This window comes from Callospermophilus lateralis, chromosome 6, assembly GCF_048772815.1.
Source record: "Callospermophilus lateralis isolate mCalLat2 chromosome 6, mCalLat2.hap1, whole genome shotgun sequence".
Taxonomy (NCBI): Eukaryota; Metazoa; Chordata; class Mammalia; order Rodentia; family Sciuridae; genus Callospermophilus; species Callospermophilus lateralis.
Genome location: NC_135310.1, coordinates 107,485,124 through 107,498,325, shown reverse-complemented (window position 1 = coordinate 107,498,325; position 13,202 = coordinate 107,485,124). Strand labels below are relative to the sequence as shown.

Sequence of the window (13,202 nt, the reverse complement as noted above, 5' to 3'; positions counted from 1 at the left end):
AATTCTTCATTTGAAAGAATAAGATGAAGGAGGCCCAGAGAGATGACCTCTAGTAGGTTACAGGTAGGACCTGGACTAGACTCTAAGAATTCTGGCTTCAAGCCTCAAAGAATAGGAATATTTTCACAACATTGGGCAGCATGTCCCCAAAGAGATAATGGTTTGTCACTCAGATTACCATGAGTGCAATTTAACATGGCTGAGGAATAGCTCCAATTAAGCATTCTTGATGTCATAATAAAGTCTTCTTTCTCTTTCTAGCAGTGGGGTTATTTTGGGAAGGATTTTGATGCATTTAATGACCCTAAGAACAACAGGCCCTGTCCAACATCAACATACTGGGAAACATTCCTAATACCATAATGTAATCATTAAAAAAAAAAACACTAACCAATATCAAGACTTAGAGGGCTCACTATATACTAAACACTATGTTGGTTCATGCTTAGGGAAATAAAAGTGTTTATGAAGTAAAGCCTTGTCTCTATGTCCCTGGCCTTATGACTGGTATGCAGTCTATAGAATATGGCTGTTTAGATGCTATGCATCTTCTGTGTCTAGGTGAGTTTTGTACCTTTGCCTTATTCCCTTGCAACACCGGTTCTTGGAGCCCTAGGCCACTACGTAAGAGGTCTGACTTCTCTGAGACCATCATGCTGGAGAGGTCATATTAAATACAATCCCAGCTGAGATTTTCCTTCAGTGATCCCAGACTTGGTACCAGTCACATGAGCAAAGAAGCAGTAGCTCTATCCTCAGCTGTTCCAGTGCTTGGACATTCAAGTCACTTTCAGTCATTAGAGTTATCTCAGTGGAGGCTCCAGACACTGTAGAGGCAAGAGGAACTGACACTACCTTGCTTTTTTCCAGTTGGAGGCTGACACACAGACTCCATAGCATTAGAAAATGGTTGTTTGCATTATTGACTTTTGTGATGTTTGTTATATACCAGAAATAATTAGAACAGACTCTAGCCTAAATAATTCTCTGATCTCACAAAGAATTTTAACATTTAACCTTAGTGGTTTTTCACAATGATGATGAAGAGGAATAATATTGTCATTTCCTTTATTGTTTGGTTGAGTTTATGTGGAAGAGGTAGTTGAAACTCATAAAACAATCCATTTCTCTCTTAAATTTGGTACATTCCCTTTCTGTTGATTTATGGCTATGATTCTACTTCTGACTAGTGAAATGTTTTGAGAAGTAACTGTATGACTTATGACACAAGGCAGTTAACAAGCAGATGCTGCCTTCTCTAGTCTCTTTTCTGTGTACATGACTGGGAGCCTAAACTCTAAGGCAGCAGAATTGCAAGATGGAGGCATCCTAGATCCCTGAGTCTCTGTGGGAAGAGAGCTATCAAAAGGGCTTCCTGATCCACACTAAACTGAAATCTGATCAAGAAATACATCTTTGTTGTGTTATGTTAATTAGACTTAGGGCATTATTTGTTACCACAATGTAATCTAGCTGAATCTGAAGAGTATGCTTTTCATGATCTATTATTATAGTCATTCATTCACCTATATTGTGAATTCATATTTAATTTTTTTCTGATTATATTTAAGTCAGTGCTTGTTCAACTGTTCTACCCAGCTACAGGAAACCTTGTTCACTGATTTTTAAAAATGTGAGTCCTTAGTACTTCTTAGTTATCCTAAATTTTCTTCTTTAATTTCATCTCCAATTTTCCAAGTGACTCTTTCACACTTCCTTCATTTTCCAAAAACCAACACCTCCTTCCCCAAATTTATTCTCAGCTGTTGACTTTCTTCATATTTTACTGACAAAATTGAAGCCACAAAAGAGAATTTACCACATACTTTCACCTCTTCAAGCCCCGATCTGTCAACATATGTCCATATATTTTGCCTTTTATTTTCATAAAGTAGATGACTTATGTATGCCTTACACAGAGTCAAAGACACCATTCATCTCTAAATGTTGTCCCCTTTCTTTCACTCAATGACATTGTTTCTGTAATTTTCTCCTCTTTCTACTTTATTACAAAGGTTTTCTATCCTGTATATTTCCTTCAGCATGCAAGAATTATTAATTTCCATTTAGTGCAATCTTCTTTCAAGTATCTTTATTCACTATCTTTAGTTCCACTCCTACAATCTTTATTGAAATTCTCCCTTTAAATCACATTTTTACCTGACCGTTTGCCTAGCATCAAAGTCACCACTGACCTTCACATTGCTAAGTCAGATGGCCACATCTCAGTTCTCATTGGACAAATTTTCTTATCAGCTTTTGGAACAATTGATATCTTTCATGAAACACGTTCTCTACTTTGCTGCTGGGACACTATCTCATTGCCTGATTCTTCTTAGTGTTATCTCCTAAATCATCCTCATCTTCCCAACCTCCAAACATTAGAATGCTCCAGGGCTCAAATCTCAGACTTCTAATATTAGTCTTTCTTATTACCCTTATCAGATTGCATGGCTTTCAATATTAGCTATATTATGATGAATCTGAAATTTATAGCTCCTGTTCCAACTGACAGATTTTACTTCTCAACACGGTCTATGTACTATCAGGTAACTCCACATTTCTCGACTGGGATGCCTGAGAGGTAGCCTACTAGAATAAATGGCAACTGCATTCCCTTAGTTATTTAGTTCTCAAAGCTTGGGGTTACCCTTGATTCCTCTTCTCTTACATGCCATATCTAGTCCTTCAGTAAATCCTGTCAATTCTATTTTTAAATATATATTCTGAGTCTAATCCTTTTTTTACTATTTTCACTACTCCCATGCTATTTTATGCCACTATTATATCCCTAGCAGATTTTGCAAAATCTTCCTAAATAGTCACCCTATAAAACATCCCTTCCCTATTGCAGGCTAATTTGCATAATGTGGCCAAAGATGCCTTTGAAATATATGTCAGATCATACCCTTCTGTCTCAAAATACTTCAGAAACCTTACCCAGATTAAACTCTGAAGCATTATGTTCCCAATGCTCTACATGATGTGTCCCAAAACTGCTTCCATCCCCTTCCTCTAATACTCAGACAACTGCCCACTTTGTTCCAGCCACACTCCTTTTCCAGTCCTTCCTCACCTTCACCAAGCAAGTTCCTCTCCTAGTGTCTTTGCAAGTATAGTTTCTCTTCACCAGAGCCACTCTTTTCTCAGATTTCTGCATGAATCTTTCTTTCACTTCATTTAGCTCTCTTGCTTCAATTTTATATTTTAGAAAGGCCCTTTCCCCCCAGCCATCTGCATTCTTTGTGTCTTATCCTGCTTTGTTTATACACTTCAATCACTTATCAGCAATACAGTCTAGCTTATATTTCTTTATTTTATTGTATTATTCTTACCTCTGTAGGTTTAAAACATAAAATCCATGAGGATCAGAACCTGATTAGTTTGCTCAATGTCTTCTACCAAAAAACCCAAATGCCCTGAACATAGTAAGTGCCAAATAAATATGTAAATCAATTAATAAGTAAATGAAGACGGGATTCAGTTTGAGATATGTGAAGGCCTGTATCTGGAGACTTTGGGATCGCCTGTAAAAGCCAAGTCACCTCTGTGCACCGAGTGGTGTCAAGTGGACTGAGGTGAGACTCCAGTGTGTAGCACAAACTCGGAATGGAGAGAAAGAATTACAGTGAGCCAAGGCCAGTGATGCCCTGGCAACCATCCACAGAAGACCAGCAAAGTACAGCATGAGCCAGCCTGGCGTCTGTGTGGGATACAAGCTTATAGTGCTCCTTCCAGAAAGAGGAAACAATCCACATAAAGTAAATGAAGTGAAGCAAATTTAAAAAGACTGACAAGTTATAAATTAGATGAGTGGCATTCTGATGGGCCCATGCTTGGACAGAAAAAGGACATTAGGGTTGGGCTCAGTGAAGTCATGTCAAGTGTATTCAAACATTTATTCTAATTTTAAATTAGTCTCTGAATACTTTTATAGAGAGATTATACCAATAATTGCCTTCTTTTATCAATCCAAATCTGGAACATATAATTTGGAGAATTATAAGTTTACTTATGGGAGTAACAAGACAAATTATAAAAAATTGGCACTGACTAAAATGAAAATATTTAGGTACAGGATATATGCTTCTGACATGACACTGGGCATATCAGCTGGACAAATGACAAAAAAACAAAAAACAAAAAACAAACAAACAAACAAAAAACCCAGCAGGCTGATGAGTATAGAGAAATAGGTGATGAATGCAGAGAAACAGGTGGTCAAAGATAAGTCTACTGTGCTAGTGAGTTTGAAGAACAAACACCCTAAGTAACATACCTAGCATTTGGGTTGAGTTTTGATAAGAGTGAATGGTTTGAATATTACTGGCACATATTGGAACACATATTCACTAACTCAAAGAAATCCTTATAGAAAGATAGGAATAAAATAGAGGTAAGAAAAATAGTTGGACCTTCCTTCCCCTACTGACTTTCAGTTATGCAGTTTTGACACCATGTAAACTATAATGCACCAAAGGATTGGTTTCAACGACTATTTGTCTTTGTAATTCCCATTATCAGATTTCATGACTTTAAATATTAACTATATTATGATGAATCTTAAATTTATATACTCTGTTCCAACTGACAGATTTTACTTCTGAACAAGTAATATGTACTCTTTTGTACCAGCAGATATCTATTTGCTAAACTCAATTTATTTGTGTTTAACATCACATTCTACCTCATGACCTTTACAGCAATTTGTTTTCTTGGTCTTATAGCCTATGTGTCTGAGGCTTTGTATGCAGGTCTGTGTGATGTTTTCCTATGCTGAAGTATCTCTCCCTTTTTCTCAGAAAGGCAACAAAGGAGACTAGAGGTTTGAGGAGAGTACATACCATAAAAGATTTTATAAAGAAACAATCAAATTCTAACTTCAGTAGAATAATAAAATGATATTGTAGGATCCTCAAAATTTGAAACTGAATAGTTCAAATTTTCCATTTTATATTAAAGACCTGAGGAAAAAGACCATAAATAACCACCTAATATAGCACACAAAGTTATTAGAAAAACTGGGAGGAAAACCCACGCCTTTTTACCCTGTGGAGCATTCCTTTCATTTCACCAACTCTCAGTCCTGACATCTTTACTAACTACAAAGATTTTATATACAAAACAAAATTCCCCTTGATCAAGCAAAAATCTTAAAATATATGCTTATAGGTCTTTCATTGCTATATTTTTAGAACACAGCAGAAATTTTCTTTTCAGAATTGCAGGAATACACACACACACACACACACACACACACACACACACACACACACGGCTTCCTAAGGTGTGAACCTACATAAGCCAGGTTGATTTATGATTTTAAAGATTAATGGGAAAGGTACAAAGTGTGTTATGGGATCTAGACTTGCCCCTCAGCATGACTTTCAGCATTCTTGTTGTTTGTTTAAGGAATAAAATTACCACTTTGACTTGATGGAGCCAACATTACAATTCAGTATAAGTACAGGTAGCTTTTCTTCTTATTTTTACAGAATATGTAATATAGTATCTTTACTTGAAAAGTCTTTCCATTACTCAACTAGTTTGCCCCCTGTTTTATAAAAAGCTTTAGTAGGCTCTAAGATATTTAATTTGTCAACCTTAAGTGGTCCATGTTCAGTCTGAATCACACTGCATGATTCTTATAGATCTTAGATTATTATTTCAAGTCATGAGACTAAATTAAAAAGTGCACAAGTATAAATGGTTCAAACCTACCTAGATTCATCTTTATCACTAGTGACAAAAATTTCTCATATAGTTCTTTGGAAAGAAAGAAACACACTTTATTAATAGGATGAATATGTATCTAGAAGTGATACACAAAATCCAGGAAGACTCAATTTCTTGAAGCTGTGGGCTGCTTCCCACTCATCACTGAATTTACTACCACTCAACCTACCAAGTTAACTATTAAGTATTGGTACTTGTTAAGTGTTGACTATGTGTGATTAACTTTAATTATATTCTTTTTCATTTTTAAAAACAAGTATGTGAAGACATAATAATTATTATTCTCATTTTATACAGGAAGAAACTGAAGCTTATGGAGATGGATCAACTTAATAGGGATATAATAATATTGAGTTCCCAGATAAAAGAGTTTTGACTTCAACACCTACAATAGAAATCCTCTTTGTGGTGTTATTCACAAAATGTTTGCTAAGGTGAAGAAAAGGGCGGGGTGCCTGGTCACCTAAGATCCCTCTGATAACACACTTGCATCTTTTCCATTTAATCACCAAAAACTAATTTACAACTGATGTTAAGCTGGGGACTCAAAAGCAATTATTTTGTATCTGAAGACTCTTGCTCATGTCAGTTCACCACCTTGAGGCATACTGTAAATTGTTACATGCAGAGACTTACACTACTCCTAGCAAAACCCTCGGCAGCCATACATGTCACCTATCTCTTCTCATTTCTAGTCTGACACATTGGTCTTGGTTCTGATTCCTCACTCCTTTTTATTGCCAGACTTTATTTTCTTTTTTACAAGGACACACATGCATACAACACCCACACATGTACACTTGGGAGATCATTTACATATGGTTGGGAAGAAGGTATAAGAGTGACTGAGGGAGCTTATTAATTATTTTCACCAGAGATTAAAAGACTATATGAATTTTTCCTATTAAAAAGTTTCTCTTTAGAAGGCAAAGGTCTAAACTTTCACTTTATAGAGAGGATAGGTCTAAATTTTCACTCTATATAGAGGTGGGGGGATGGGAGTACATTCTCTGCAAAAAAAAAAAAAAATGAAATTGATGAGAACTTACTTAAGTTTTTTGAGTTTAGGGCCTGTGAGTGGTTCTCAGAATTTTCCTCTCATGGTGGTTGTTCTTCACTAGCATTAACTTGAGTATACCCATGATAAGAACCACAAAATTTTGTTTGAAGTAGATCTTGGATCTCCTTAACTCAGTTTCCTGTTATACCTGACCTATCATCTTTGAAAGAACTGAGTAGAGAATTCCAATGCTGCAAACTTAAGAACATTTGACAGCCTTAAATTAAATGGGAAGATGGTTTTATCATTCTGGGAATTTCCTGAAAGGCCCAAGAAGGTGAAACAGACACAACCCCAAGTCAGATTTTACACAGTCACACAGACACACCGATGCAAAATGAAAACAGATTTCCACCTGAGAATTCAAGAAATGTACTACCTTGCCCCAAACCGGTAAGAATCCGATTACCACAAGGATGGATAGTTACCCATGGCGAAGAACGGGATTCCCAGCAAGGTGGAGTTGTACTTTCCATCCGTGATGAAGAAGATCCCTGCTGCAGTGATGATGGAGATGCACACTGTGAGCACCCCCAGGAGGCCCAGGAAAGGCTTACTGCGCAAGCAGTCCTTCATGGAGCTGGAGAGGGTGGCTGTGGTCAGGATCAGCACGAGGCTCACCAGGACCTTACTTCTGGCCAGGATGCTGGTCTTATGAAAGTCTCTCCAGAGGCTAAAGGATGCTAAAGAGTGCAGTTGGAGGTCTTGGTGCTCCTCCTGAAGCTTCCTCATAAGCTTACAGAACTCATTCTCCCACTTCTCCCCTATGAGGTCTTGGGTGGCAGAGCCATAGGTCTGGAGGTAGTAGGTGATTTGAATGGCTCTGGCTGACTTGACCCGCTGGTCCTTGCTGTTTGGCACTTCCACTACCCCGCCCAGTTGGTGTCCAATAAAACTGTTCCTCCCATCCTTGAAAAGAAAATGGGAGACTTAAGTTACCAGAAGGATGCACATTCCAAGGGACAGTTTCTTACTCTAAGTGAAGGAGCACAAGGAAGGCAAAGAGAGGTGCTAATTGTGGAACTGATGTGGGTGGAGAGGCAAGTCCAGATCATATATTCAACCTTTTTGGAGCTATGTGGGATACCATGCATGATGATCAGAATTAGAAGAGATGCAAAGAGTACTACAAAGCTACACAAGACTCACCACATGCATAGGGAAATGTACATAAATACTGTTATTTTGATTTTCCCAAATACCCTTACTCTAAATATTTCCTTCCATAACAATGTTACAACTCCTTAATGGAGGATCAAGTTTATGATGCAGTTTTAATCAGAGGCATTGCATGGGTTAAAAACATTTTAAAAATTAAATTATCTTTTCTATAACTAGAACCTTCTAGGGTTCTATACATACACCTACACCAACACACATATACAAACACACCCACTCACGCACATGAATACCTTGTTTCTCTATAATCTGGCAATATAATTTCATAGTTCAGAACAATACAAAAATATTCTTTCTCACAACTAATTTAATGATGTTGATGGGTTTCCTAAATATGTTCACTCATTATCATCTTCCCTCCAAACACTTGCCCTAGATACAGATTGATCTTTCCCTTTAGATGATCAGTGGACAAAACCCCCAAATGAAACTGATAAGATTTTCAGGAATGATTGCCAAAAGTTATCTGAATTTCAGTTTGACATGGTAGAATATAGGCAAACTCATGAGTAAGAGTTTGGTAGGAGAAGCAATCATTCTTCCTGGGTGGACATGGAGTCCCTTAAGCAGGTTCCAAACAGAAATTCTCATCCTGTGTGCCTCATCACTCAGGAAGAAATTCCTGACAGCCATTACCAAGTTTTAGACCACCTGGGAATTTTATTTTTGCCACAATTGTCATGTGCTTCAATGGCAATGGTTGTCAGAATGTAGAATCCCGTAGCAGAAAGCAAGTTGAAAGACAGCTTTAAAAATATGCTGCAGGAATTGAGTGAGAACAGGAACTAAGGTGAACTTATTATGTCACAAGTAGACTGTGTGTGAATTGGATCAGGCAAGATGCTCATCTCATGGGGATATAAAAGGGTAAAGTCAGGACAGGAAAGAGTTCTTTCTACAGAGGACAGTGGTAAGGCAAAAAAAACTCAGTAGTATGATAAGCATGGATGTCTTCACAGAACCGTGGGGCATCTTGTACACATATGAAATAATTATTGGGGGCTTGTTTAATCCAGACATCTATGTCTGAGGCACTTATTTGTATTTGTATTTTTAACATGCACTAAAGCAACTTTAATATTTGAGAGTCTGTTGCAAACACAAAAAGTTTAAGAAGTTTACAGAGAGTACAAATGCTGGTAGTAGGATCATGAAGAGTTCTAAGAGATAAGTTCCATAGTTACTCCATAGACCCATTTTAAATAATCACATTAAATAATTAAAATCATCTCATTAGTTCAAATTGACCAATTCCAAATGAAAATGTTTTTCCAGTAAGTAAATTTGATTTAAAGGTTTTTTTTTTTTTTTTTTTTTTTTTTTTCCTGCTGGGTATCTCCCACTTCCATGGCATTTTTGTAATTTCCCCTTTTCTTCTCTTTAAAAAAAAAAATCAAATTGAAAGTTTGGCTGTAGGTTCCCAAAGTTCTCTCTTGATTAAATCTTTTGGAGTGTTCCAGTGATCTCTCAGCGGAAACATGGGCAAACTTTGAAGGAGGCAGGAGCCTTCCCCCAGAATCGAGAGATTGTATAATCATTTGTACTTGTTCAGTAGATCCAAATTGTTCCTCAATTAGGCTTGATTATTTTTGTTTTAAGCTTGGTATAATTTTCGGTTCTGCCTTTCTGTTTCTGTGAAATCCCTTCTTTGGCGCAGACTTGTGCTTCTGAGGGAAAGTATTTTAAAAAGCATTTTATAAGTATTTACTTAAGAATGTGCAGTTTTGTCTGTCTTTACTCATTTCTGTCATCACAAAGGTTTCTCAGGGAACTTTAGCAGCAGCATGGAGATTATTTCTCCCTTAGGCCCCATTTGGAGACTACAGTGGATCAAAGAGGGTGCTGGTAATGTGTCTGGGAAAAGTCAAAGCTTTAAAGAAGACAAATATAGATTTTTAAATAACAGAACTTTGTTGAGTTTGGCTAGCTGCTAACCTCTCTTTTGAAGTTGCTGAAGTTCCATGTTTTTTTTTACAAAAATAGTTTATAAAAATTATGCTTCCATCCTATCTTTGTTCATTATACTTAAATAAATGTAACAGAATGAATTTTCCTCTCATATTCAGATCTACTTTATGTATGTTCCTGAGCAAATTAAATAAATTTCTTTGGGTATTCTAAAATCTAAAGGCTCCACTGAAGAGTTACAACATGTATATACATTTTAAGATACTATTTATATGGAAATCTACTATTTCATAAATGTGGCAGAAGAGTTCCTCTTTTTATGCTAATTCTTAGAAGCTTCTAAGTAGGAGAAACAAAGAACAAATGCAACAAATACTATAATTACATTTGGGGCAGAATTTCTGGAATCTAAGCCATCTAGTAGGATTAGTGGAGAAAATGAATGATTAGGATCCATATGACTCAATTTGCAGCAAACAGGTCACACTAATTGCACATTAAACCCATAGCTAGTTAATTTCCCTTCTAAATTTCAGTTTTCTCATCTATAATAGAAGCATCTCATTTAGATGGGTAAATTATTCCCATCTAAAATGATCTTACACATTTCCTCATGTAACTATGAGGACATGTTGACATGATGTTGAAGTAAATTTGCAACTCTATTTCTAGGAAAATATGACCTATATAGATATTTTGAAGAGATCTGAGTGTCAGGAATTAGTATTATAATTAATAGAGGCATGAATTGCTTATTTTCACATCTTGCAAGATCTTATCTTTTTAAACAAAGAAGAGCTGCTTTGTTTAAAAAATGAGCAAGCCTGGAGACTTAGAGAAGGAAAATCTGTTAGTCAAGATGATGAACCATGGGTTTCAAATCAGATCTTCTCTTCCAAGTCTAAACCTTTCTAGAATCCTATGGGAATCAATCAGGGGAACCACTTTAGCTCCTGCTTCTCATAAATACTCTTTGTGATTAAAACTTATCTTACTCATAGATTCCTCTTTTCCAACATGCTTCTCTCCAACTAAAGCAATTACCTACCATTTAACACATACATTTTCAACTTCTTCCTCCCAAAGGAACTTACTTCTTACACAAGCTCCAAGATTCCTTTAAGTGCAGAAATCACCTTTATGTTCCAATGAAGAGAAACCTTAAAATAAAAATATGACCAGATGGCAACATGCTGTTTTCAATGCATCCCTATTTCAGTACACTGCTGAACTGGACTGATGTCAATAACATGAGATGAATTTAGGGCCCTAGTTCATATCCATGTCCAATTCTGCTCTTCTTCAATCTGTTCTCCAAAGTATAGCCAGAGTCTACTTTAAACAGGATCATATCATTACCATGCCCCAAACTTTCCACTGGCTACCACTTGCTCTAAGAAAATAGGATCCTCTACCTGGCCTGCAGGGCCCAGCAATGGCCCATGGCTGGAGGAAACGTCTGCCTTTGTCTCCTATCCCTCTCTTCTCCTCTTCTAGCCTCTCTTCCTACTCCTTAAATGCAAGTTAATTTCCACCTTACTTTGTATTTGCTGTCCTCTCTGCCTGAAATATTTTCTTACATTGGTCTTACAGTCAAGACTACTTGCTGCCATGGAGGTCCTAGCTTTGAAGAAACTATGTGAATTACACATTCTCAAGTGGGCACCTCCTTTCCTGCACTCATTCTATTACATAGCCTTATTTTTTAAATATTTCTGATAATTATTCCCATCTAAAATTATCTTATACAATTACTAAATTGTTCCTTTTTTGGTCTCCTCTGTGAGAAGATACACTTACTGAAAGCCAGCATTTTTCCTGTTTTTCTCACTAATAACTTCCCTATCCCTAGAACAAGGCTGTTCTAGAACATTCCCTAACCTTTTTTTAACTGAGTGAATTTACCTTAAGGTGTAAATTACTAATCATAGTTTTTTTTTTTTTTTTTTAAAGACTGTTTGACTAAGGTCAGGAAATAAAGAGACACTTTTCTCCCTTTTTCTATCTTCTCAGTCTGAATAACATTTCTTCAAAATATGTTCCTGTTCCATTTTCACTGTGAATTAAACAAGTGTGGTAAACTAGTCAACAGACAGGGGAACTGGGGAAAAGCTAGGGGAAAGGATTTGCGTGCACCATCCTCTGAAGTCAAAGGATGGCATCAGACACCCAAGAAATGGAAGAAGGTGGTTGGAGAGGGAAGCAGGGCTCCTTTAGTTTTCCTTCAGTAAGGGTAGCAGAAAGCTCATTAAGGAGCTGGGATTAATTGTCCTTTAGTGAGAAATGACTGGTAGGTTGTAGGCAGGGGAATGACTTGATTTCCTTTATTGTAATGCTTACTTTCATTGTGCTGTGGGAAAGGACTTAGGCAGTAGAGAGGACCCTGAAGGAAAGAGCAGTTAGAAAGCTCCTGCAGTATTTTAGTTTCTTAATGCAGCATAAGAAAATGTCAGTGGAGGCAGTGTCTGGCAGGTAAATTGTTCCAAGGTGAATCAATAAAAGTGCAGGTCATGATACTATCTCATGGACATGAAGCATCTCAACACATTCTCTCTCCAGCAATATAATATAGAAAAAAAATTCTTGGATCCTTTAGCTTTTATTTAGATTAAGGTTACTACTTTGTCGCTTTTAAAATCACTCCTACCCAAACCACATTCTCCAGCAAAAAGAAAATTAAACTCTTAGAGATAAACTCAACGAATAAATTCTTAAAGAATGAAGACTTCAATGCCATAGGCAGTTGTGCAGAGAAAAAAAATTACTTGATGATACTTGGATATGATAAGGGAGCAAGTGTAAAATTTGCTCAATATATGTGCTAGGTTGACATTCAGATACTTTCTGTGGCTGCGAAATAATTTGGCAGCACAGTTCCTGTCCAAGGCAATTGTAATTCAGATTTCATTGATTTTTGATGAGGCAGACACGCCGAGAATATTGGAAACTTTTAGATGGTCAGTTCTCTTTTATTGCTAAAAAGAAAATCTTCCTGTGTGATAAATGGTGACATATTTCAAAGAATGATAAGGCTTTGTTTGTTTGTTTGAAAAATATTTTTCCTTAGAATTATTCCTAGCTTATATTTCTTTGTTTCATTCCCCAATGTCAAGTGTATACACAAACTAGGAGTAAATGAAACCACTGGTTATCTTGATTTTCCTTTCTAGCATTTCATATTTAGTAGAAACAAGCAAATAATAAGAAAGCACATTCCTACAAGGAATTTATTTTAAAAAATAATCAAAAGTCATTTTCAAAATGAGGACTTTAAAGTATTAAAATGCCCCAAATAAAGAATAAATTAAATCTCTTTTGT

General features: G+C 36.5%; 1 protein-coding gene across 2 annotated transcripts in view; it reads right to left on the bottom strand.

Annotated features, from left to right (window-relative positions):
- The window catches only part of Ptchd4 (patched domain containing 4), a 177,314-nt gene that overhangs the window by 113,626 nt on the left and 50,486 nt on the right, over nucleotides 1–13,202 (bottom strand). For both annotated transcript variants that reach the window (XM_076860111.1, XM_076860112.1), the window contains exon 2: nucleotides 7,225–7,705. In XM_076860111.1, coding sequence (XP_076716226.1) covers nucleotides 7,225–7,705 — 481 coding nt within the window. The remainder of the gene's footprint in view (nucleotides 1–7,224; nucleotides 7,706–13,202) is intronic.